This window comes from Theropithecus gelada, chromosome 1, assembly GCF_003255815.1.
Source record: "Theropithecus gelada isolate Dixy chromosome 1, Tgel_1.0, whole genome shotgun sequence".
Lineage (NCBI taxonomy): Eukaryota > Metazoa > Chordata > Mammalia > Primates > Cercopithecidae > Theropithecus > Theropithecus gelada.
The window spans coordinates 210,607,030-210,634,422 of record NC_037668.1 but is presented as its reverse complement, the minus strand read 5'-3'; the positions used below and the strand labels follow the sequence as shown (position 1 = coordinate 210,634,422).

At 40.2% G+C, this 27,393-nt stretch overlaps 1 protein-coding gene across 3 annotated transcripts in view; it reads right to left on the bottom strand.

Moving 5' to 3' along the window:
* MTR (5-methyltetrahydrofolate-homocysteine methyltransferase) overlaps window positions 1–27,393 on the bottom strand; it is a 103,231-nt gene that overhangs the window by 18,689 nt on the left and 57,149 nt on the right. For 2 of the 3 annotated variants that reach the window (XM_025359846.1, XM_025359861.1), the window contains 8 exons: window positions 26,846–26,962; window positions 26,395–26,535; window positions 19,574–19,663; window positions 18,251–18,403; window positions 16,864–16,971; window positions 15,655–15,755; window positions 5,429–5,496; window positions 4,404–4,524 (listed from right to left, as the gene is read on the bottom strand). In XM_025359846.1, the coding sequence (XP_025215631.1) occupies window positions 4,404–4,524; window positions 5,429–5,496; window positions 15,655–15,755; window positions 16,864–16,971; window positions 18,251–18,403; window positions 19,574–19,663; window positions 26,395–26,535; window positions 26,846–26,962 (899 nt within the window). The remainder of the gene's footprint in view (window positions 1–4,403; window positions 4,525–5,428; window positions 5,497–15,654; window positions 15,756–16,863; window positions 16,972–18,250; window positions 18,404–19,573; window positions 19,664–26,394; window positions 26,536–26,845; window positions 26,963–27,393) is intronic. The other variant, XM_025359855.1, reaches the window with a different exon arrangement.

Sequence of the window (27,393 nt, the reverse complement as noted above, 5' to 3'; positions counted from 1 at the left end):
TTCTATATATTTAGAAAAAACACAGGGAGATACACATCGAAGTGTCCACACTGGTTATGGGGGTTAGAGGTGAGGCTGAAGGTGGGAAGAGAGAGACTCAATTGTACTTTACATTCCTCTGAATTGTTTGACAAGGTCTAGTAAATGTGGATTATTGAGGTAATTTTTAAAAACCAAGAGACTGTTATAGGTGTAATATATGCATGAGTGTGTTTTTAACAGGCTTCTCAAGGAAAGCTCTAAAAACTCATAATAAGACAGACAAAACCAGTAACACTTCATCTGTTCCATCTTCCTAACAGTATCTCCACTCGTAAACAGGAAGCAAAGGACTACAAAGCCTTAGGCTATGAGAACTGAGCTGGAAGATGGGCATTCATGCATAAGCCAGTGAGTCAAGAGCCATCTTTCGGACCGGGAAGGCTGGGGTACGGAGTGGCAGGGGGGCCAGACCATGGCCCTGGGGCAGATGAATGAACTCCATGGCCTTCTGAGACCCTCCTGTTTTATGCCTAGTGTATGCTCAGGGACCAAAGATCCCAAATCTATTTAACTCTTTCAATCTCTCCAAATATCGATTCATTCACTAGACTAAGCTTGTCCAACATGCAGCCCAGGAAAGCTTTGAATAAGGCCCAACACAAATTCGTAAACTTTCTTAAAACATTATGAGATTTTTTGCAGTTTTTTTTTTTTTTTTTTTTTTAGTTCATTAGTTATCGTTAGTGTTAGCGTATTTTATGTGTGGCCTGAAACAATTCTTCTTCCAATGTGGCCCGGGGAAACCAAAAGACTGGACACTCCTGCACTAGACAGTCTTAACCTTCATTTCGAGTGTCCTGGGGGTACAGTTTCGGTTCTACTCATGCTACTGCAAGTCACTGATGTCTGGAAAAGCCATAGGGTCATTTCCTCTCAACAATGTTTTCATGAAAACATGGAAGTCCTGAGCTAATGAGCTACTGCTAAGTCCTCCACTGGTTTGTAGGAAATAATAAGGGCTCCTAGATGGGTTTCTGAGACATTTCAACTCCTGAATGCTTTCTAGCAAAGGTGGCTTTCCTAGGAGATGATTTACTTATTTGGATGCAAAAGGCATTAACCATATATGAAGAGACCGATAAATCAGACTTTATAAAAATTAAGAACTTCTGTTATCCAAAGACAGCACTAAGACAGCAAAAGGCAAGCCAGATTAAAAAAAATCTATTTGCAACATATGTATTTCTGATAAAGGGCTTGTAACTACTATAAATTAAAGAATGTGTACAAACTAGTCAGAATAAAGCAGAATACCCAATTTTTAAAAATATTTAAAAAGCATATCCAAATGGTCAATATACAAATGAAAAGGTGTTCAACATCATTACTCAGCAGAGAAATGCAAACGAAAACCATAGCAAGGTATTACTACACCCATGACGAGGGATAACACTGAAAAGGATGTGGAATAACTGAAACTTTCACAATTGCTGGTGGCAGTGTAAACGGCTACAATTACTCTGGAGAACTATGTGGCAATAGCTAATGAAGATGATCATAGGCAGATCCTATGATCTGGCAATTCTGCTTTTAGGCAGAAATACACATACATGTGCACCAAAATTCATAAGCATAAGTGTTCACAGCAGCATTGTTTGTGATAGCCCCAAAGTGGAAAACCCCAAATGTCCACCAACAGTAGCAAGAGTCAATAAGTCACAGCACATTATACAATGGAATACTACATTGAAAAAGAACAACAACAAAACAAACGACTATTGTAACAAGACTGGCACCTCAGAGACTCAGAGACATGATGTGGGGCAAAAGAAGCCGGACACAGGAGAACACATACAATATGACTCCACTTATATAAATTTGAAACGCAGGCAAAACCAACCTATGGTGACAGAAGAAAGAACAGTGGTTACTTTTGTTGGAAAGCATGACTGGGTGGAGGAACCTGGTGAGGTTCCTAGGGTGCCATTAGTGTTCTATTTCTTGATCTGGAGGTGGTTACATGGGTGGGTTCCCTTTTGTAAAAACTTGTCAAGTTGTACATCTATATGATTTGTGTACTTTTCTGCATAACTGCTAAACTTCTGTAAAAGCACTTACTTAAATAAGAGAGCCTGATAAAGCAAGACTTCAGATCGAAGACCTCTTCCACTGTCACTAATAAGAATGGAGTCAGAACTGGGAAATTCTACACTGAAGTGCTTGGAGGTTGCACGGGACTGTTTTCCAAAGGCTGTTCCAGCACCACAGTGTAGAAGGGAATTGTCCCTGGGAAGCAGTGCTACCTACTGGCTCTTATTTTCCAAGTAATTTCCCAGAAACTGCAACAGGTATGGAAGAGAAGAGAACCAGAAGAGGCAGGGCTCACAGAGAAACAAAGCACTAGAGAGTCGAAAGAAACCTTAGGCGGCCAGCGGTCCCAGCTTACTACCTTCAGGCCAAACACATTTACGGTTTCCCAGACAACGAGAATAGATATTTCGCAGTAACTGAAGAGATGTTGGTGATTTCCTATCTCATTAATTCTAATTTGATGTATCAGGTTATAACTGTTAAGAATCATTAACAAGCTAATTTTGCCAATAATGTATCTTGAGAGGCTAGTCGCGTTGCTTCTCAAAGTTTTTTTTCTTTAATCTGGTAGCTTTTACATGGTAAACAATAGAATGGACTATTTGGTAAAGTTCCAATTTGCACAAGAAGCAAATTTCTGAGTATAGTGTCCCACCATATAAAAAGATTCTTTTTTTGAAGCCAGCATCATATTTACATAACATGTAACGTATTTTAATTATATTCCTTTAAATACTTATTTATTCTACTTTACAATTGATATTAAAGTCTTTCATTCTGACAAGTCCTTAGGTCCTCTTACCATTCTCTTCACTAAGCTTGTCATCAATTACCCAAGCTCATGCTCATCAAAACCCATTATTAATGGGTGGCCATATCCCTTGAGACCAAGTCTGCCACATTTCCTGGTACCTAAGTCCTTTGTGGAAAAACAAATCCTGTTTTCTAACGTTAGCAATGACAGTCAAACCATCGAATCCTTCAAGTATGAAGAACAGCTAATGGATAAAAGACACATCATACTGTTTCTACTGATGAAGATGATGCATTCAAATTGTAAATGGTATGATGGTTAATTTCATGTATAAACTTGGCTAGGCCATGGTATACACTTTTTGGTTAACCACAACCTAAATGTCACTGTGAAAGTATTTTTTTTAGATGTGATTAACATTTATCAGTAGACTTACAGTAAAGCACATTATCCTCCACTTACGTAGGTGGGCCTCATCCAGTCAACTGAAGGCCTTTAAGAGACAAGACTAAGGTCCCTTGTTCACTCCCCAGCCCTGCAAGGAAGAAGAAATTCCACCTCCAGACTGTCTTTAGACTCAAAAAATCAACTTACCTGTGTCTCCAGCCTGCAGATTTCAGACTTGCCATCCTCCACAATCACAGGAGTTAATTCTTTAAAATAAATCTCTTTCTCTCTATATATATAAACATATCCTATTGATTCTGTTCCTCTGAACAACCCTATACAAATTGGTTGAATGTACAGTTGTTTCTAGTGCAAAAGGAACTCTGGCATACCTATAACCAGATCTTTATTGTATTTCTGCATCAGAAAAATAAACTAGATGTTATGGGACCATTGAGTTCAATGCTCCAGTATGATAATGCTCCCTGAGAAAGTGAACTGTACGTGGCATAAAAGGTCTAGCACCCACAGTTAACATAGCACTTACCACATATCACTATGATCATGATCCCAGGAAAAATCTGGTAAACTGAATAATTATCATGTGAACAAATTTGAACTTTCTCATCTTTACATTTTATACCTCTTTATGTTGTTAACCCAAAGGTTCCCAAAAAGCTCCCCTTTCAACTCCCCAAAGTGACCACTTAGTTCATTCTTGCTAGATGGGCTTTCTGTCTCCAAACTACTACAAGGTTAGAGTTCCTTCAAAGGAACCTATAATTATTCAATCAGACACCTGCTTCAAGACAGTGTGGGCAAAAGTTCAAGTAATGATTTTGTGCCAAAAAACACAGCTTCTCCACTCAGTTTAATTTCACAAGAAGAGTTCATTATAATTCTCAGGAACTGAATCGGAAGTGAGAGCGTTAAGAAAAAGATTATTGCAAGCCAAAGAAATCCAACAAAAAGCAAAGAATAGAAATCACAAAAAAGTTTCCTATAGCATGCTCTGAAAGTATTCTGGCTCTCACCCAAGTGAACACCAGAAAATTTTTGTGTTTATATAACAAAAAGTCAATGTACTAAACATAAGAGAAAATCCAAAACAACACAGGTTTACCACTGTTTTAAACACTGGCATTTAAGAGAATTTGAAGTGAGGACAAAGCTCATTAATATAACTTACCTTGAAGTGGTTGCTCCTCCAATCAACAATGGAATCTTTATAGCTAATCTCTCCATTTCCTTGGCAACAAAAATCATTTCATCCAGGGAAGGAGTGATGAGTCCTGACAGGCCAATTATATCTATTATTTTTTTTTTTTAAAAAAAAGGACAAAAAGGACAGTGAGGATGACAGAAAAAAGAAAAGGATGAAGAACCATTTTAAAAACTTTGTAATGAAGACCAAAAGACCTAACACGAATTCCCAATTCCTTTCTTGGTTTTTTTTTTGAGATGGAGTCTCATTCTGTTGCCCAGGTTGGAGTGTAGTGGTGCGATCTTGGCTCACTACAACCTTTGCCTCCTGGGTTCAAGTGATTCTGCTGCCTCAGCCTCCTGAGTAGCTGGGATTACAGGCGCCCACCACCAACCTTGGCTAATTTTTATATTTTTAGTAGAGACGGGGTTTCACCATGTTGGCCAGGCTGTTCTCAAACTCAGACCTCAAGTGATCTGCCGGCCTCAGCCTCCCAAAATGCTGGGATTACAGGTGTGAGCCACCATGCCTGTCACCAGTTTCTAATTCTAAGACATCTTTTCCGACTGGGGAATTTCAATTTACTGTTTGCTTTTGGTAGTAAATAAGATTTATAACTTAAGGTTGCAATACTTGCCATAGTTTTAGGAAGCCATGCAATAGAAGGTATATTTAGCTCATGATTTCCCAGACTTGAATATATCACAGTGTGAGAAGAAATATAAAAATGACTACACACAGAAAAAAAATCTAATACAACTGTCCTCTTATAAGAAGTCTGTCCCCATTCCCCATCTCCAGCACTTGGTTCCATAGTTACTCACTCTCCTCTCTCAACCCCATTAGAAATGGCAACAAAAGCAACCTTGTGCAGGAGCTGGCACTTGATTGTCTGTATGTCCCACAGATCCCTCACAGGCATCACTATTCACTGACAGACAACTAGGGAAATGACAGGCACCTGGGGATACCACATTTAGAGAAATGCCCAAAGTACAGTTGCACAGTACCTGCTTTGTGGTCAAGAGCAGCTTTCAGTATCTTATCACATGGAGTCATGACTCCTAAATCAATAACTCTGAGGCACAGAAATGAGATATGAGAAAATTAATGAGAGCCCATTAGAGACAAAACTGAAACAAACATTTTAATTTCAACCATTAAATATTGCTCTAATGCCTAGAATCAACTTTAAATGCTCACTAAATATTAAGGATTACCACCACAACTACCATTTATTCAGTACTTACTACATATATGCCAGGCACTATGCTAAGCTTGCTTTTAAACAATTTTACTGACTCATCATTCACAGACCATACAATTCACCCATTTCAAGTGTGTAAGTCAATGGTTTCTGGTATGTTATTTTTTTTAATTGTGGTAAAACATATATAATATATACTTCTCCATTTTAATCATTTTTCAATGTACAATCCAGTAGCATGAATTTCAGTTACAATGTTGGGCAACCATCACCACTATTTATGTCCAAATCTATTTTATCACCCAAAGCAGAAACATTATAACCATTTAGCAATAACTACCCCTTCTTCTCTGGCACCCTCTCTACTCCATCCCCTGGTAACCTCTACTCTACTTTCTTTCTCTATGAATTTGCCTAATCTAGGAATTTCATGTAAGTAGAATAATACAGTATTCATCCTTTTCTGTTTGGCTAACTTCACTTAGCACAATGCCTTCAAAGTCCAACCATGTTTCGAGGCATGTCAGAGGTTCAGTCTTTTTTAAGGCCGAAAAATATTCCACTGTATGGAGATATCACGTTTGGCTTATCCATTCATCTGCTGAAAGACACTGTGCTAAGCTTTTTGCATAAGCAATCTCTTTTGCTGTTGTTTTTGAGACAGGGTCTCACTCTGTCACCTAGGCTAGAATGCAGCAGTGTGATTACGGCTCACTGCAGCCTCAACCTCCTGCCTCAGCCTCCAGAGTAGCTGGGACCACAGGCATGCCCCCACTAAACCCTGTTAATTTTTAAAGTTTTTGTAGATAGGGTTTCCCTATATTGCCCAGACTGGTCTCAAACTCCTGGGCACAAATGATCCTCCCACATCGGCTTCCCAAAGCGCTAGGATTACAGGTTTGAGCCACAGTGCCCAGCCTGCATAAACGACCTCATTTAACCCTCATAGTAACTCTATAATGAAAGCATTACTATGGGTCTCATTTTAATGAGAAGGGGCCCAGAGAAATTAAGCAATCTGTCTAGTCACACAACTAATTAGAGGCAGAGTTGGGATCTGAATCAGTATCTCACTCCAAAATCCATTATCTTATCCATTTAGGCCAATAAAAAGGGCTAGGGAAGCTCCTCAATAAATATCTGTTGAACATGGAAGCCAATGGGGACGATCATGAAAAAGAGGTCAGGTCCTGCACATGAACAGCTGTAAGGGAACTCTGGTTACTTAAGGCAAGAAAAAGAGGGAGAATGATTCAGGGTGCAGGTCACCGAGGGCAAGAGGGCAAGACTCAAAGGAAAGGCTGACTCTCGATGGGCACACAGGAGAGACAGAACAGGCCCTGGGGCAGAGGAAGCCTGGAGCACACTCTCAGAGAACAGAACAGTGCCAGACAAATTTCAATTCAGGGAGGAGACAGCTTCCTGGAACTCAGAGGAAACAGGAATGTCTGCCCCGGAAAATGTTCTAGGAATTACTTCTATTTTAGATTTACAGAGTACCCTTAATGTCATTTTGATAATTTAATCTTCTTCTATTTGTTAAAAGATACTGAAAAACTCATGGCATGCATTTTTACTCATTTCATTACATTAACAATTCTTAAAATTAAATAGACAAAAACGTTTAAATAACAAGAACAAAAAAGAAGGCTTAAGACCTACGGCATGACATATTGGCTGGTAACAATGGGTGCTGAACGCTGAGGCAGGAAGGGGACTGGCTTCTTACTATATGCCCTTTCATACCACTGGATTTTTAGCTTGTACTCCTATTACTTTTTTAAAAAGAGTTTAAAAAAAAAAAACTATGACATATGGAATCTTCAACAAAAAGTAAGACATCTTCAAATCAATGATAAGTATATTCAGCTTTGTTGGCACTAACCCGATAGCAAATGCACGCCGGAGGTGTTAATGATGTATAACCACTGCAGGTTACAGCAGGAGGAGATGGTACCACACACTTTTTTTTTCTTTTTAACATATTGAAGAAAGTCTAGTACCTGGATCTTTTGTTAAACAATGACTAAGCATAGACTGTCACATACAACACTAGGAAAAATAGCATATTGCTTTTAAATCAAGACAAAAAGGCATATATTTCAAAGCTGATTTTTTTAACATTGTATGTTTTAAAATTCAACTAAAACTCATCAGTATGATGGCAAGAATCATCTTGCTCTCACTACTTTTTCTTGTTTCAGAGTGTTTCTCTCAGAACATCTTATATGGATGCTTGCCATGTTTAAGGAAGAGCAAGGAGATTGTTGTGGCTGGAACAGAAATGGAGAAGGAGAGAGTGGTGGGTGATGAGTTCAGAGGAGGAGGAAAAGGCCAGAGTCTGCGTAGACTTTGCATCAGAATCACCAGGGGAGGCTTTTCAAAATCAAACCACCTGAAGCTTGGACTCCCTTTTCCAGAGAGTGTGATTTAACTGGCCAGGGGTGGGGTCCGGGCAGCTTCCAGATTATACCCACTACACAACGGCCTTGCAGACCACTACAAGGGCTCTGAGTTTTACTGAGTGAGGAGAGAATTCACTGGAAGGTTTGAACAGTGGCGTAAGACATCTGACTTCGATTTAACAGATTTACTTTGGACTGAAACAAGTCCAGGGTAGAGAAGCAGAGAGAGTGATTAGGCTGCTGCAAAAATCCAGACAAGAAGCAGTATAGGCAGTGAGAAGTGGTCAGATCCTGGAAATACTGTGAGAGGAGAACTGATGGGTTACATGTGGGTCACCTGACGAGAGGATGACACAAGAGTTTCGGTTTGAGCAGCAAGAAAAATGAAGTTGCTATTTCTTGAAATAGGGGAGAGCTGGGGAGGTGTTCACAAAATGGTGGCAATTAGTTCTGCTTTCAAAATATTAAATTTAAGATTTCTTTAGATATCCAAATGGAGCTGTCAGGGAGTCAACTGGATATGTAAGTCTGAAGTTTGGGGGAGAGATCCACAGTGGAGATACAATTTGGGACTTGTCAGTACATCAGATGATACTGAAGTCACAAAACGAATGCGACGACTTCAGCCCACCCCAGGCCTTGTTACTCCAGGTGTGCTCCTGTACCAGCAGCACCAGCCCTACCTGAGAGCTTGTCGGAAATGCAGAACCTCCAGTCCAGACCTACCGTAATCAGAATCTGACTTTTAACAAAATCCCCAGGTGACAAGAAGGCACATTACAGTTTGAGAAACACAAACCTAGATAGTGAAGACAGGGAAGAGGTCCAAGTGTTGAGCCCCAGAACATTTCTGTGTTTAAAGACCACTCCCAGAAGGAGAAATCAGCAGGACAGAACCATAACCACTGATCAGTGAGGTAAGACGACAACTGAGAACACTGAGCCAGGGGGCCTGGGAGACAAGTTCAATTTCCAGCATATTAGCCTGCCTTCAAAGTCGTCTTGCTGGGGAAATGGTCGAAGGTACTACTGATTAAGGAGCAATTCCCACTTTTTCCACACATAGAAATGACACTTATGGTACCGGGATGCACAAAGGAAGTTGCTCATAGCCCTGGGCAATCAATCTAGGACAGAGGCCCAACTCCACAAGCAGGAAAGAGAATGGGTTTCCTGGCACATCTGAGTTGAGAAACTGTTGGGAAGCTCTGAATTAGAATATGGTGTGGCAAGCACTACAATGAAAGCATTTACAGCGTACTATGTATGGAAGGCCCAAAATCGGTGACACTTAGAAGCATCCTAGGGGGAAGACTGAAATGAATTTTGAAAAATTAAGTGGGTATTAGCTGAAGGAAACAGGGAAGTCTAGGCAGAGACCAGCACTATGAGGGCCCACAGTCCTGAACCAGCTAGGAAGCCCAGGGTATATGAAGTCAGAGAAAAGGGCACAGGTCAGATCCAGCCCCGCCCTCTGAGCCTGCTACCATTCTTCCCACCATCCCTCTCTATTCCCTCTCACCTCTACCACAACCTCCTGTTTTACCCCTACACATAACCCCATCTTCCTTGACTCTCCCTCAGTTTCCCTTTGTCATTTTGAGCCATACCCTATGTCTGTAAGCCTCTCCCTATACACATTCTTGTATTTCGCCACATGGGAAGCTAAACAGAATAAAAATGAATGTTACGGAAGACGTTGATTTTACAGTATTTGTTTTAAAGTGCTTAGAACAGAGGTTGGGTATGGAGGCTAATGCCTGTAATCCCAGTGCTTTAAGAGGCCGAGGCAGGAGGATCACTTGAGGCCAGGGGTTTGAGTCCAGCCTGGGCAACTTTAGCGAGACCTTGTCTCTATAAAAAAATTTTTTTTAAGTGCTTAGAATAGAGCTATGAGAGCAAACATTTAATTCGGCTACAAATCCAGGAAAAAAAAAAGTTGCTCCGAATGTTTTAGCAAAGGCATCTTATACTATTTAAGAATACATCGAATTTCAAAAATAAATACTGTAATAATATGAGACAAAAAGTCCTTTTCGTCTCCAGAAGAAATTTAAAAAGGAAAATAAAACTGCATCTGCATCCTTTTAAGGTACCTGATAACTTACTGTCATTTTACCCTTTATTTCTCAGTTAACTAAGGTGGCAGCCTATCTGCTGCTCCTGCAATTCACACACGCCACCACAAGATGGCATGTGTTTCCATCCAGTCTACATTCCCCAGCCATGGTTTTCCAACTTGTACTTAAGCAGTGCCAACGGGATCTGTTGCCATTTCTATTACTTTTTAAAAAAAATAAACAAAAAAAATTGTTGATCTCCCCTTCAAAAAAATGGATCCAAAGTCTCTAAATAATTATCAGCATGCGAAGTGCTCAGGAGAGACTGGATTATTATATCCTTGACTTAGGTACAGTCATGTTCCTCACTCAGCTGAACGTTCCAACATTATACAGTTTGGAATTATTTTCATGCTCAGTCTGATAACCAGTGTTTATTAATATAACTGTCTAGTATAAGTAATTATACTAGACTAGACTTAAACTAGTATTAAAAATATTAGATGTATAACTTAAAAATGTATCTTGAAATAGCATATTTTTCTTACATAATTAAACAGTGTGCATTATCTGTAATAGAAAATGTCCTTTGTCTTTTCCTAGTTATTATTACAGAGTATATGTAAAATTAACCTCAATGGAATTAATCAAAAATATTTCCAAATATTCTACATTATTTCTTGAGGGGAATTTAGAATACAGTCATAACTCAGAGATGCTATAGGTTCAACTCGAAACCATTACAATAAAGTATCTCAAGTGAGTCACATGAATTTTCTGGTTTCTCAATGCATATAAAATTTATGTTCACACTATACTGTATTATGTGTGCAATAGTATTATGTCTAAAAGAACAATGTATATATACCTTAATTTAAAAATACTTATTGCTAAAAAAAAATGCCAATGATCATCTGGGTCTTAAGTGAGTTGTAACCTTTTTGCTGGCAGAGGGTCTTGATGCTCATGGCTGCTGACTGATTAGAGTGGTGGCTGTTTGGGGCGGCTGTGGCAGTTTCTCAAAATAAGACAACAGTGAAGTCCTTTGCCACACCAACTGAATCTGACTTTCACAAAAGATTTCTCTGTAGCATGTGATGCTGTTTGATAGCATTTTACTCACAGAACTTCTTTCAAAATTGTAGGCCAATCATCTCAAACCTTGCCACTGCTTTATCATCTAAGTTTATGTGCTATTTATTCTAAATCCTCTGTTGTTATTTCAACACTGTTCATATTCCATCTCAAGAAACTACTTTCTTTGCTCAGCCTTGCTCAGCCATAAGAAGCAATTCCTCATCTGTTGAAGTTGTATTATGAGATTGTAGCAATTCATTTCCATCTTCAGGCTCCACTTTTAATTCTAGTTTACTCTTGCTATTTCTACCACATCTGCAGTTACTTCCTCCACTGAAAGTCTTGAATCCCTCAAAGTCATCTATGAGAGTTGGAATCAACTTCTTCCAAGCTCCTGTTAATGTTGATATTTTGACCTCCCATGAATTACAAATGTTCTTAATGGCATCTAGAATGGTGAATCCTTTATGGAAGGTTTTTGGATTTACTTTGCCCAGATCCATCACTATCTATGGCAGCTACAACCTTACAAAATGTAAGTCTTGAAAGTCAAAATTCCTCCTTGATCCACAGGCTGCAGAATGGATGTTGTGTTAGCAGGCATGAAAACAATATTCATCTCCTTGTATATCTCTATCAGAATTCTTGTGACGAGGTGCACTGTCAATGAGGAGTAATATTTTGAAAGGAATCTTTTTTACTGAGCAGTAGGTCTTAACGGTAGGCTTAAAATATTCAGTAAACCCATGCTGAAAACAGATGTGTTAACTTGCACTTCACCTTGTACCATTATATTAGGAGACAGCTTCTTTCCTTAAACCTCATGAACCAACCTCTGCTAGCTTCAAACTTTTCTTCTTCAGCTTCTTCACCTCTCTCAGCCTTCACAAAATTGAAGATGGTTGGAGCTCTCTTCAATTTGTTATTGCTCCAACAAAGCCAAACTACTCTGGGTGAGACTCTGGCTTAAGGGAATATTGTGGCTGGTTTAATCTCCAACCAGACCACTCAAACTTTCCTCATACCAGCAATGAGGCTGTTTTGCTTTCCTATCAGTTGTGTATTCACTGGAGGGACATTTTAAATTTCCTTTAAGAACTTTTCTTTTGCATTAACTGTGCTATTTGGTGCAAGTGGCCTAGCTTTCAGCCTATTCCAGTTTTTGACATGCCTTCCTCACTAAACTTAATCATGTCTAACTTTTGATTTAAAGTCGAGGTGTGTGCCTCTTCTTTTCACTTAAACACTTAGAGGACTTCAAGGCTATTACAGAGTTATTAACTGGCCTAATTTCAATATTGTTGTGTCTCGGGGACTATGGAGGCCCGAGGAAAGGGAGAGAGATGGGGAATGGCTGGTTAGTGGAGCAGTCAAAACATATACATTGATGGATTAAGTTTGCCATCTTCCATGGGTGTGGTTCATGGTACCCCAAAACAATTAAAACAGTAACATCAATCACTGATCACAGAATAAGGTTTGGAATATTGTGAGAATTAGGAAAATGTGACACAGAGACGTGAAATGAGCACATGCTATTGGAAAAATGCCATCAAGACACATATTCTATGCAGGATTGCCACAAAACTCAAATTTTTACAAAATGCTGTATCTGCAAAGCTCAATAAAGTGAGGCACAATAAAACAAGGTATGCCTGTGTTAATATTAGACATTATACTTGTTTACAACTCAAGTCAAAAAAAAATATTGTAAAGTAAGGTGACATATTACAAAGTCTCAGCTTTTGGAACCAAAAGCCCTGAATGTGGCTTGACACTTGCTAGCCATGGGACTATGATGAAACCTCTCAAGTTCTCTAAGCCTAAGTTTTCTCATCTATAAAAGGAGAAATACAATAACAGGCAGGGTAGTAGGATCAAAACCATGAAAAGAAAGGAAGGATGAAAGAAAAGAAAGGAAAGGAACCAAAATAACAACAACAAAAAGATGACAAAGAAAAAAAAATCAGTGATATAAAAGAACTGTATAAATTGGGACGTGGTAAAAAAAAAAAATGGTAGGTAATAGTAGATTCTCGGTGAATACATCCTTAGTTCTATTCAAATCCTCAAATTTGCAATTCTATTGCATCATATCTTCCCCATTTAAAAAACACATTTTCTCTCTAAACACAACTGTCACTTTTAGCTCTCTTTATTTCTTTTATCCTCACAAAGAAAAAACATTGTTATCATTTTGTGAGGTTCACTGCAACAACGATAAAACGCCAGGAAAGAGAAGGATTAGATACAGGATAGTTTGCTAGACTCACTCAGTAGGCTGGGTAATTCTTTCAAGCATACTGGCCTGCTACTGACAGTAAAAGCACACATTATTCCATAAGACAATCTCCAGGGACACTTGTTTACTAGCTAACACCATAAAATTAAACTCACCAATGGAAGAGTCTATGTGTTATCACACACAAGACAAAGGGATGTTTGACACAAAGTTTGCACATTCGCTTGTTTTTGTAAAATGAAAGTAACGTTTCATCAGAAGGTGTTTCTCCAGTTAGACTTATTAGCAAAGATAAGCAAACCCCCAATGCCCAACATATAGCAACTGGGTTTGTTGCAGTAAAAGCCTCAGGCTTAATAAGCATCTTCACAACTGCTGACATTCAGTTCCAGCAGCACCCTGGAGACATGCCACAATGTTCCCTGGCTTCTAAAATGTCTTTACTGGAGAAATCAACATTGCTAGTATAATACTCTCAGCTAAGTATCCATTGATCAAAATAAATAATGATAAAGCACATGACAATGATATCTCAAGAATCACTTTTAGGAAGTTTCCCTACAAATCACTTTCTTCAGTGGCTCCTGTCCCGTTATTAAGGCTGAACATGTATCTGGCTATTTAGGCTGAGAAACGGTAAACTTTTTCAAGGAGAAAAGTCAACTAAATCATTTTGGTGTCTCTAGCATAATGCCTGGTATGTAGAAGATGATCTATAAACATTTATTAACTGAAGTGAAATTTTAACTGATTGTGATGAATGCAAACAGGAACCAACAACCTCAGGTTTGCAAAGGTAAGCCAATAGCAGAAATGCTTTGTAGACTTTAGGAAGCGAACACCTTATCCAGATATTTATTATATAGGTAAAATTTCATTACAACTATCTTCAATAAATTTATCTCTTTAAAAAATAATAGTAAGTACATGGATAGAAATGGTATTCCTCATTTCTAGGACTAGGAGACAATGCTAAGTCTTTAGACAGTAAGTGAGCAGGTAAATAGAAGTGCTTGTGAGACAGTCAGATGCAGAAAAAATGCCTTCCTGACACTGCTCCTCTGTCTCCAGCCTTCCTGAAAGGTTCTTTGCTGTATTTAATTAGCCTTGAAGGCAGAGATGGACACAAATGTTGACAGCACGGAGAGAGCTTAGCAGGTAATTGTTACTTGACAGCAAAGAAGAGAACTGAGGAGTACAGGGACAGCTCCAGTCAATTTTCTTCTCTATCTAGAGAAAATAGCACATTGGAAAGAAGTCCATGACTCAAAAGGACTGTTGGCTGGACATGGATATAAGAAAGCATTATTTCCATTAGGTTTTCATTACAAAGAATAGTTCAAATCTACGCGAAACATATACTTACTACAGGTCATCAGCTCTCACATGGAAATGACTTTGTTATGAATATTAATTATAATGAGATATATCGGAAAGGGGTTTTACTTGTATATAACATCCCAAAATCTAGCTTAATCATCACCAAGAACACAGGGTCCTGCTCTAAGCAAAGCCAACTGAGACTTGTAGAGAGAAGGCCTTCCTGTAAAACTCCATTTAGCCAAGGTCTCATAAGATCTTGGTTCTAAAATCTGAGTTTACTGAAACGAAAAAGAGGATATGATGAACACCACTGGCCATGGGAAGGAGCCTGATATTCCAGCCATTAGTGCCTCTGTCCCAACATCCAACCCCTGGAATCCTCTGGGCGGTTTCCACCCCACTTGAATAGCTTTTACTGTTCTTTATGTCCTTATTGAACTCGGTTAATTACTAACTTATTTCATCTGAAATGCTGTGTTCGCTGAAGAAAAGTACAAAACACAGTAAACAAAAAGAAATAAAAAATAACCTCTAACATCCACTGCCATGCCCTACTCTTCCCACCCATTAAAGAATCATTCTGTTCTTTGGGAGGCCGAGATGGGCGGATCACGAGGTCAGGAGATCGAGACCATCCTGGCTAACACGTTGAAACCCCGTCTCTACTCAAAAAAAATACAAAAAACTAGCCGGACGATGTGGTGGGCACCTGTAGTCCCAGCTACTCGGGAGGCTGAGGCAGGAGAATGGCGTAAACCCCGGAGGCGGAGCTTGCAGTGAGCTGACATCCGGCCAATGCACTTCAGCCCGGGCGACAGAGCCAGACTCCGTCTCAAAAAAAAAAAAAAAAAAGAATTATTCTGTTAAAAAGTTTTTATTTTTAAATGGTAAAGGGGCTGAAAGAGGTGAGGTCCTAACTTACCGGAAATTATTGCAGCCAAGGACTACTCCGACTATGTTCTTGCCTATGTCGTGCACGTCGCCTTTAACAGTGGCCAGCACGATGGTGCCCTGGTAAGGGTCCTGGAAAGGAAGCCAAGCAGCTCAGCAAGGCAGGGTTGCTCAGGGCAGAGCACCTAGTTCTCCAGAGCAAGGCAGGGGCCAGCGCAGAAAGCAACTCAATACAACCAAGAACACCTCAAAGACAGACCTGGAAACAAAAGCCCAAGCAGTTCAAAGGAGGCCCACCTAACGGGCTACCCCAAGGGGCTTCAACCAAGATCAGGGGTCCCATCCTTTCAAAGAACAGCTGATGTTCACACAAAAAACAGCCCCACAGCTGAAGACCACAGCCTTAACTCTGGGTCGGGGGGAACCTATTTGACAAATGTTTACTGTTAGCAATTAAGGGAGAGGCAGGGGAGAGGGCAACAGGTTAACCGTACGTGTGTGTCCCATCCAAATCTGAAAAACTACAAAAGCCCAGGCAGAGGGCACATGAGTACCTTTCCTCAGCACTGCTGTTCTATGCACAGTCAGCATCCCTCACGACTCCCCCAAATTAAGAAAAAAAGCAAAACGAGAAGGTTTTTTATCAACTCTGTTTGTCTGAGCTATGCACAAACACAGATCAATTTAAAAATTCAGAATCCTAGGGGCCAAAGCTGCCCGAGCTTCACAAGGAGCTAAACAAGGTCAAAAAGCTTAATGATTTACTCTGGTGGTGCAGCCAACAAGAATTAAATTGAGTCCAGAAGTGGTGCCAAGGACATCACCAGCAGAGAGAGACTATTCAGTTAAGAGTTCTCTAAAAACAAGCATGACTCAATTGCCTCAAGGGCAGGGACAGACCTTTTTAGTGAGTAGTGCCCGGCACAGTACTCGGCACATCACGGGAGCTTTGTAAATGACCGGTTAATGAAGGAATACAGGAATGAAATGGCATTGTCTTGAAAACATAGGTTTTGATTGAAAATTTGTATCTATATTAAAAATGTGATAAAGCTACATTCAAAAGAAAGTCTCAGAGTACTCTGATATTTGGTTAAAAAAGCAACAGATGTGGGATCATTTCTCTATTTTATCCTCAATAACGAACACAGCCAAGCCTGACTGCTTAGGCCCCTACCACCACCTCAGGTCTTCCAGGTCAACTCACTGAAGGCCCATAGGCCTGAACAAAACGACTTGCCTCTTCTTCTATTGTGCCGTTAAGCACTCTGGTTTCTTCTCTTTCTTTTTCCATGAAAGGGATAAGGTGGCCAACAGCCTTCTTCATAACCCGGGCTGACTTTATAACCTGAGGAAAAAAGCATAGAACCAGGCATCTTTCCCAAACCACAGGAACAACTGCTGATGGCCACCTGTGAAATTTGGGCACGCATTAAGAATGCATGCTTTGACTTCAGGACAGCCACACTGGAGTCTTTTGACAGTAGGCAGAATAAAGGATAAGCTCCCTGGAGGGAAAGCCAGTGAATAAGGGACAGCAGAAGGAAAACAAGGCTAGAAATCAAATGTTGCAATTTCTTCTTCTGAACTTTTGCTTGTTTCTTTTTCCTCTGTCTAGGAGGCCCTCTATCTTTTATCCAAGAGTTCTATGTATCCTTCAGGACCAAAGCTTCTCCACCATGAGCCCATTCCCAGCCTACTCTTCTCAATCCCCAGCTTTACAACTCACTTAAAATCTAGCCTTACATTGAGGCAAGATGAGGGCCTTTTAGTTTCTCAAATGCTGCAGTCACTAACCTACATGCTCAACAAGTATGTGTTAACTGATGTGGTTAGTAGCTGCTGTAAATCAGAATAAGAGTTCTGGTTTTACTTTAAACAAACCACCTAATATACTGTTATTTAAAACAGAAACATTTGTCTCAAAATATGCATCCTTACAGATGAATAGTGCCTGGTCAAATCAAGTCTTAATGTTAGTAACTCTACATTTATCTTGGGTTTTATTTTACTTTTGGAGGGGAGAGATAGGCATTGGGGATAAGAGGTGATACAAAAATTAGAACATAAGGCCGGGCACGGTGGCTCATGCCTGTAATCCCAGCACTTTGGGAGGCCAAGGCGGGTGGATCACGAGGTCAGGAGTTGGAGACCAGCCTGGCCAAGATGGTGAAATCCCGTCTCTACTAAAAAAATACAAAAAAATCAGCTGGGCATGGTGGCACGCACCTGTAATCCCAGCTACTCCGGAGGCTGAGGCAGAGAATTGCTTAAATCTGGAGAGGCGGAAGTTGCAGTGAGCTGAGATTGTGCCACCGCACTCCAGCCTGGGCGACAGAGGTAGACTCTGTCTCAAAACAAAAAAAAAAAAAAAAAAAAAAATTAGAACATAAGGATTATGATAGATTATGATGCTACGAATTTTTGGATGATTTCTAACATCCACACCACTCCAAAGATGGATTTTTCCAGACACAACTCCTAAACACATTTAGAGCAGGAATGACTAGCCAATGCCACTGAACTCTTGTTCAAATTAAAACCTGAGAAATACATCCCAAATCAGCATGTATTAAATAACAAAGAAAAGATGCAACTGTGAAAATTTCTCCCCATCTTTTGCCAACCTGAGGTAGAAACATTTTTCCAGCTCCAAAAAGATCACCAACAATTTTCATTCCATTCATCAGGGGTCCTTCAATTATATTGAGAGGTCGGGGATATCTTTCTTGGTTTAACCTGGCTTCCTCAGTATCCTCAATAATATGTTTTTCAATGCCCTAAAAAAAGACAAGAAAAAAAAGATCACCTAAAAAAACTGCATTACTTCCACAGAGCCATCATGAAAATGCTTAAGAGCATAGGTTCCAGAATTAGAGTGCACGGGTTCAATCTGGCTTCCTATCACTAATTTAGGCAATTCAATAAGCCTCAGTTTCCTCAATTAGAATATTACAATAGTATCTCATATGTTTATTTTGAGGATTGAGATAAAGTGCTTAGCTGGCTTTACTGATACAAAGTAAATACCTCATACACTTCCAAAACAGAATGGTGTATGCAGTAAATACATACAATTTCATATGCCAATTAAAAAAATGCTTTAAAATGTACCTCAGTAAAATAAGCTAATAGAGAAGGACTAATAAGTTCAAATGCATCATAAAATACATTTTGTATCTTAGTGTTTTACCAGATTATACATTAATAAATACCTGTGGGGAGATCAGTACGTTTTCTCACTGTAATGCTGTAGGGCTGGGGAGAAACGACACTGGATGGGGCCCTTAAATGAAGTTCAAATCCATGAAGCCTCCACTGACTTATCCACCCTTCAATGACAAGCCCCACTCCTCCAAGGTCCCCAGTTCAATGATCCTTGGATTGGCCGACTAGCTCCACAAATTGAAATATGTGAATCTCAAAAGGTGCAAGAGTTAACTATGTTAAACTCCAGAGCCAAAGAGGAAAAAAAAAAAAAAAAGAACTCTGAGATTCTCCAGACTCACACATGAGGAAACTGTAGCCAAGAGATTATTGGATCTTGCCTAAAGCCTAAAATTCCAACTATGAAACTGACTTGCTGACCAATTGACAGCAACTTAGTCCAGGACAGGATTCGCAGCCTCAGCACTACTGACACCTGGGAGGGAATATTCTTTGTTGTTTGGGGCTGTCCTGGGCACTGTAGGATGTTTAGCAGCATCCCTGGCCATAGGATGCCAGTAATACCTTCCACACACAGTTATGACAATCAAAAATGTCTCTGAACACTGTCAAATGTGCTATGGTGGGGGGATTGGGGGACAGCAAGGGGGACCTCCCCAGCTTGACAATCAGTGGTCTAGAGCATCTCCTTCTCCAGCTACTGTCAGCACCACACCGCCCGCAACAGCACCAGTCAGCCACGATGAGGCTCCAGCCCTCCAGTTCAGGCTCCTGTAACTCACCTTCACAAGCGCATACTCAAGGCGTTCTTCGACAGGGCCATTTCTCCACTCATCAGTCTGAATGACTTTCTTCCCTCCTGTGCCTTGAGTCTGAATTGAAATTGAAACCAAAAAATGGATACAACTCGTCACTAACAAAACTGTTTGATGGCAAAAAAATAAAAAATAAAAAAAATAAAAAATAAAAAAAATAAAAAATAAAAACCTGTATCTTATTCTTCTTTTACTATTCCAGCCCCTAGTAGACTGTCCAGCATAAAATAAGATCTCAATGAATGTTTGAGGGAAGGGAAGGGAAAAATGAGAAATCTTTTAGGGTTTGAACAGTTAGTGTAGAGACAGAGTAAAGTTCCATTCTTTCCTTTCCCTCTTTTCTAAAAATAACAACTCAAGACAAAATATTTCCAGGACAGTAAGAGAAGCTATACTCCAAACCCGATGAGCCTTCAAAGCTCTCAACAAGGATCACCACTACCCACAAACAGATGCAGGGAGGCCATAATGAAGCTAAGTCAGACATCAAAGGTGGGCACACCAGGAGGTATGACACAGACTATGCTCTCAAGGACTCTGCCATTGTTATGGTTTGAAGGTGTCCTCCAAAAGTTGTGTTGGAAACCTAATCCCCCTGCCCCCATGAATGGATTAACGAATTAATGACGGATGGATTAATGTTGCTACCATGGAAGCAGGTTTGCTATCTCTCTGGCTCTCTTGCTCTTGCCCTCTTCACATGAGATGCCCTCTGCCATGTTATGACACAGCAAGAAGGCCCTCACCAGGGGCCAAGGCCATGCTCTTGGACTTCCCAGCTGCTAATTAAACTTCTTTATAAATTACCCAGTCTTTGGTATCCCGTTAGAGCAAACTCATGACTAAGACAGCCATATCGTAAGAGAGGTAGAAAATATGTAAAGAAAGAAAGAGAGTATATGTCAAGGGCTGAATGAGTACATAATATAGACTAGGTACGTATGAATTTTGAGGGAGGAATGGTTATCGTAAGCTATGGTGGCAAAGAAAGGTTTCAAAGAAGCTGAATGATGAGAGGGGGCAGATTCAGCAAAGGAACAAAAGCACAATGATCATGGCACACATGATAAATTGCATTACTTTATTGTTTTCTCCACCTCAACTGGTGGTACCAGCTGCCAAACTGGAAACCTAAGTATCACCCTTGAATTTCCATTCACTACTCAAGTTCAATCAATCACCTCATCCTAATGATCACACCTCAATATTTTTCTCTCCACCCTGCCTCCATTTTCATAGCCCAAGAACTAAGTGGTCTCTACAGTCCAGAATCATTCTGGTCTCTGATTCATCTTCCACACTGTAGCCAAAAAGATGCTTCTAAAATGCAAATCTGATCCAACTGCTCCCTGTGAAAAAAGTCTCTGTGTAAGTTTCCTATTGGTTTCATGACATGGTACTGATTCCTTACTACACTATCCAACGCCCTGATGAGATGGTGTGGCTGTGACCCCACCCAAATCTCATCTTGACTTGTAGCTCCCACAACTCCCACATGTCGTGGGAGGGAAGCAGTGGGAGGTAACTCAATCATGGGGACAAGTCTTTCCTGTGCTGTTCTTGTGATAGTGAATAAGTCTCACAAGATCTAATGGTTTTACAAAGGGGAGTTTCCCTGCACAAGTTCTCTCTCTTATCTGTTGTCATGTAAGACATGCCTTTCGCCTTCTACTATGACTGTGAGGCCTCCCCAGCCACGTGGAACTGTGAGTCCATTAAACCTCAGTTTCTTCATAAATTACCCAGTCTCAGGTATGCCTTTATCAGCAGCGTAAGAATGGACTAAGACACCTGACCTGGCTTTCTCCTATAGCTTCCTCTTCTGCCATTCCCAACAAGCTTCAGCCATCCATAACACTTCTGTTCCTTATGCTCTCCATCATCTCTTCACCTCCAGGCCTTCACATTTGTTCATCTGACATACATTTATGCAGTACCTTTGACAATGCCAGACTCTGGCTAGATGCAAATCTCTCTCCCCTGGCAGGGACCACAAGCACTGCACTCTACTCCCAAACCTTGGCCTGGCTACCTCCTTTATTTCTCTCAAGTCTCACCTGACCTATCACGTCCCCTGGGAAGCTTTCCCTGACCACCTCTAGTTTGAGGTCAGAATCTCCCTCAGGCTTCTCCTAGCATCCTGCACTTCCCCTCTCACAGCACTTGCTGCACTGGGTGACAATCGCCTCTATACATTTTTGCATGTGTCACTGAGCTGTAGGCTCTAAGACGGTAGGGGTACATCTCTCTTACTAGTTAGATCCTCTAAGTTCAATCAAATGAATGGCTCAGAGCGACACTTCAGTAAATATTAGCTGGATGAATTAATGCTACACAAAGACTGATTTTGCTGGAGTAATGTTTGTCCAGGGTGGTAGAGGCCAAGCCACAGAGGGCCAAAAATCCATGCTGTGGAGTTTAAATTTAACCTTCCAGGCAATTGCATGGGAAGAAAGGGGAGACATTATTCAAAGTTCTAAAGCTGCAGATTAACATTCCAAGTCACATGTTTAAGGGAATCACAAAATGGGGAGAATATCTGAATAGTCCCTGATGAAGACCTGGACTCAGTAGTGGTAACGGAGGAAAGGAAAGGACAAACATAAAGGTATTAATAGACAATAACTAAGAAGGAGAGGAGGGAGAAATGCAAATCAAAACCACAATGAGATACCATCTCACGCCAGTTAGAATGGCGATCATTAAAAAGTCAGGAAACAACAGATGCTGGAGAGGATGTGGAGAAATAGGAATGCTTTTACACTGCTGGTGGGAGTGTAAATTAGTTCAACCATTGTGGAAGACAGTGTGGCGATTCCTCAAGGATCTAGAACCAGAAATACCATTTGACCCAGTAATCCCCATTACTGGGTATATACCCAAAGGATTATAAATCATTCTACTATAAAGACACATGCACATGTATGTTTTTTGTGGCACTGTTCACAATAGCAAAGACTTGGAACCAACCCAAATGCCCATCAATGACAGACTGGATAAAGAAAATGTGGCACATACATACCATGGAATACTGTGCAGCCATAAAAAAGGGTGAGTTCATGTCCTTTGCAGGGACATGGATGAAGCTGGAAACCATCATATTCAACAAACTAACACAGGAACAGAAAACCAAACACCGCATGTTCTCACTCATAAGTGTGAACTGAACAATGAGAACACATGGACACAGGAAGGGGAACACCACACACCAGAGCCTGTAGGGGGCTTGGGAGGCTAGGGAAGGGATAGCATTAGGAGAAATACCTAGTGTAGATGATGGGTCGATGGGTGCAGCAAACCATCACAGCATGTGTATACCTATGTAACAAACCTGCACGTTCTGCACATGTATCCCAGAACTTAAAGTATAATTTTAAAAAAAAGAAGAAGAAGAAGAAGAAAGAGAGGAGAAGGAATTGGGGAGAACTCCAAGATTTAGGGCCAAAGAGGTAACTGGAATAATAACAACACAATGACTCTCATATGTTGAAAAACCTGAACGAGATAGTAATCAAAAAAGAAACCGTCCCTCTAATGTTCACAGTTCCATCACTTGATACCTGTAAACACCATTTGTTCTATTAGCCACACAATCAGACAATTCCTACCTGGCGGATGGAGTTCTGCTGTGTAAAAACAGGGCAGTGTGTTCCAAACACTCCTGAAAAAAAGGATCTGGTGTGTCCACAGAAAAATACCACAATGTGCCAGACTTATGGGGTGGGAAGGGGGCAAAAAATATGTGATTATGGACAGAGGCAAAAGAGGATACAAAGAGCAGTGAAGAATTCACTGAAGTGTTGGAGGTTGCGATGTCTAAAAACTATCCCACCTGATAGCTATGTTCCAAACCTGATGAATTTGATTCAGGAAAGCAATACTTAAAATGAAACAGTACAGTTAAAAGCAGTTATTTCAGAAATACACAATGGCATGCTGAGGCCCATCTTACTTTTCATGTAGTTATTCAACAGGGAGTTCTCCATGATATACATCCAAGGTGCTACACAGTTTTCACACACTAAGGAAGACCAGACCCAGGCACACTGTGGAAGCTTAGTAGATAGAAAGCTACAAAGCAAATTGACCAAGCAATTGTCATGTCCATCTGGCTACTCCTTGTATCTGTACGTGTACAAAGCTAAAGAGAAAAACTACTTCTTCCCACTCTAGAGTTGCTTCTGCCTCACAGGGGCCTCATGGTAGTGTAGGTTATAAAAGGAAGTAAACTGCTGCAGAGAAAGCCAAAGAAGAATGTGAGCCCAAATGATGAAGGGAGGGATCAAAGCCAAATCAAAGAACAGAAAATTTCCCCAGAAAGTATCAAGAATATTCTCAAGCTCCAGGGTCATTCCACATCCATTCTATCCAGAGCAGCAATCCTTCCACTCCACAGGAGGCCTGGCCTCCATTAGGGTACCCTTTAATAAAGATCCTCCACATAAATTACATGGTATCTGGAAATTTTTATTGTCAAAAATAATTTACTTACCACAGGTCAGTCTGAACTCAATCAGGAAAATTATTTTTCAGAAAAATCCCATTCCTCCCCATATGTGAGATTAGAGAGCCTTGGAAGATCAGAGGCAGTACTCTTCCCACCAGGTTCAATAATATATCAGACAGGAATCTGGGTGCAGACTTCCTCATTTGCAATAACCGAAAGAGATCATTCTCTTATAAAAGAGAAAAAATTCCTTGACTCTTATTTTCCTCATAATATTCCCGCTCTTCATGCTCCATTTGCACTCAGCGCATCCTAAGGAATTGCTACACAGCTGGCGACTCCCAGGAGTTATTAGAGGATAACTGTTTTGGTTATTAATTCTCTTAACGGCAACGGAAGTCACCTTGAAGGTAGACAGCCTCCCTGACAGAGAGGCCAGTGGCTTATGAGAAGCCCTCATGGTTACATTAAGAATGAGGAAATTCTTCTATGATGAATTGTTAAGCTCTTGCAATTGCTATTAAGATTTCCCTCACTTTGACAGTGCCTCCAGGGGCAAAACCTCTTGGCAGCTCAGCATGACATACAGAAATGAAAGCTTGTAAACAATTGCTAAGAGAGTACAGACCAAAAGAATGTCTAGCACAAAATACAATGCTAAAAAAACCTGAAATGGGAATGGTCTTACAAATAAGGAGCCCCTTTCCTAAGTGAGAGGGCTGCCTCCTCTGGATAGATCAGGGAAAAGATAAAAACACATCATTTCATGGGTTAATTAAGAACTGTCTAAAATGACTTCATGACAATAGAGGCTATGATGCCCCTTTGGCCTTCAACAGAACTCTCTGACAGTTATTAATGAAGGGCCCCCTACTAGGTAGAAGATGGACCATGACTCAAAACTGAATAGTGTTTAACGCCCATGTCTCAGCGTTCAAAGAATAAGACAGGACTAAGCACTCTGTCTACGTGAACAAAAACGGTTAATAGGAAAAAAAATTAAAATCTATGGAATGTTTCCTAAGTAATGTGCTGAGAAGTAGAACTTGATTGTATCTGCCACAACCAAATGAGACATTCTGTCCTGGGTCCACATGAGAAACTAGAAATGTTTTTAAGGAACTGAGAGGAGGGTCATGTGAGCTTTGGCACAGTGTCTGAACTCCTTTCAGCTTTGTTGAGCCTAAGGCTTCCATAAGCAATTTCAGAAATCTAAGTCTTACTACCAGTAAGGCCGATAAAACAAGGATGTGGTTACTCTCAGAGTGCCCTATCCTTCTTCCAGAGCATTTTATTACTCTTCTGTAGAAGAGGAAAAGTTGGCTGTTCTATCAGAGCTAAATTCAGATTCTAACATGGAAAATATTAACAAAGTTGGCAAGAGACACAAAAGCATCCTACCACTTTCTCAACATGCTTTATCGGAAAAATGTCTTCCTTTGCCATCATTCTCTGAAACAGATTAAAATGCAAGTTCTTTTGAGGTAAAGATCTCAACTTTCCTTAAACTGAATTCTAGGAAGCAGCATCTATGATAGATACTTCATGTGCCTAGGACTGCGCCCAACATGTAAGTGAGAAACAAGCTGGTGTTTGAATTAGCTATAATTATACTCATTTTTTACAGATCGAATGTGCACAGACTTCAAGCCTTGAACTGCAGAACTTTGCCACAGATGGACTAGATCCTAACATAAACAGATATACAAACCAAAACACGTAACATTGGGGACCACGTAATGCTAACACAGCCACACAAGAAAATCCAGAACAGCTATTTCAAATAATGAGGTAGAAAAATATCAAGTAAAATGGAAATATGTTCCCAGTACACTGCTAAGAAAAAAATATTACCATAAAAGCATCTATAGTTCTATTTTTGTAAAAAAAAAAATGTGTGTACATGTACCTATGCATGCATATTCATTTTGCAAAGAGAAAAAAAAACCTCCCATTACTTAAAGGTTATAACAAAATCTCAAGTGTTTAACTTTGGGTGGTAGGATTACAAGTGATTTTTATTTTCTTCCTTTGCTTACCAGAATTTTGTAAATTTTCTAGAACTAATACGTTACTTGGTACAAGAAAAATAAATTTTACATTTTAAAATAAATTTAAAGAAACCTAAGTCCAGAATACGGAAGCAGCCTAGGCATGGTCTGTTTATCCTTCCTTGCCCTAGCTACACCACCATCTCTGCAACTCTCTGTAGAAATCTTCAGTGATCTAAATATATGATTCGGTATTTGCTTCTATTCCACAATGAAGGTCTACTAACTGTGGGTGAGTAATACATTCAAAGACAGGAAAAATCCATCCATTAGAACACTTGTCTGTCTACCTGGGCATAACGTAAGAGCTTCTCCGTGGCCTCAGGGTCTTTATTCCAGATGAGATCTTCACAGAGCTGCAGAAGTTCCTTATGGATATCATCATACACAGGGAGGTTTCCAGCATTCACTATCCCCATGTCCATGCCAGACTAAGGGCAATACAAATAAAAATGAGAATTTACAGTGATACCCTAAGTCAGCGATCAGCAAACTTTTCTCTGTAAAGGGCCAGATAGAAACTATTTTAGGCCATAGCCTCTGTCACAGCTACTCAACTTTGCAGTTACAGCATAAAAGCAGCCACAGACAAGATACAAGTGAATGGGTGTGGCTCTATCCCAATAAAATCTTATTTACAGAAACTGGGAGCAGGCCAGACTTAGCCTAGATGCCACACTTTGAAAACCCCTACCCCAAGTAAAAGCTGGTTTCCGAGGACAAACAGTTCTTCTACCATACCTTGATTGCATGGTAAAGGAAAACCCCATGCATTGCTTCTCGAATGGCTTCCATTCCTCGGAAGGAGAAGGACAAGTTGGAAAGACCTCCACTTATTCTGGCTCCAGGTAATGTTTCCTGGCAAAAATTTTAAAACATGAGAAGATTCCCCTTTTTGCTAAAAACAGCAATCACATCTCTTAAGCTTTATATAGGAGTCAAAAGAAAAAAAACAAAAAACAAAAACCATCCGAAGTTCAAAGTAATTCAGAGCTTCCTGTTACTAGACATAGAGCAAAGCTTGCTGTATTATGGTATCACAAAGGTGCTGCTTCATAAGTAGTTTTTCCTACTAGACTCCATTCTCCCTACGGAAAACATGTGAGTACACACATACACACACATACACACACACACACACACACACACAGAAAGACAAAGAGGAATTCCCTATTCATTAAACGTACAAATTACTAGAAGGCTTCCATAGCCTAAATGAACAGACTCCCTAGTTCACTATAAACTTGACCAACTATAAAAGGACAAAAGGAAATTGAAGTTCCAACCAT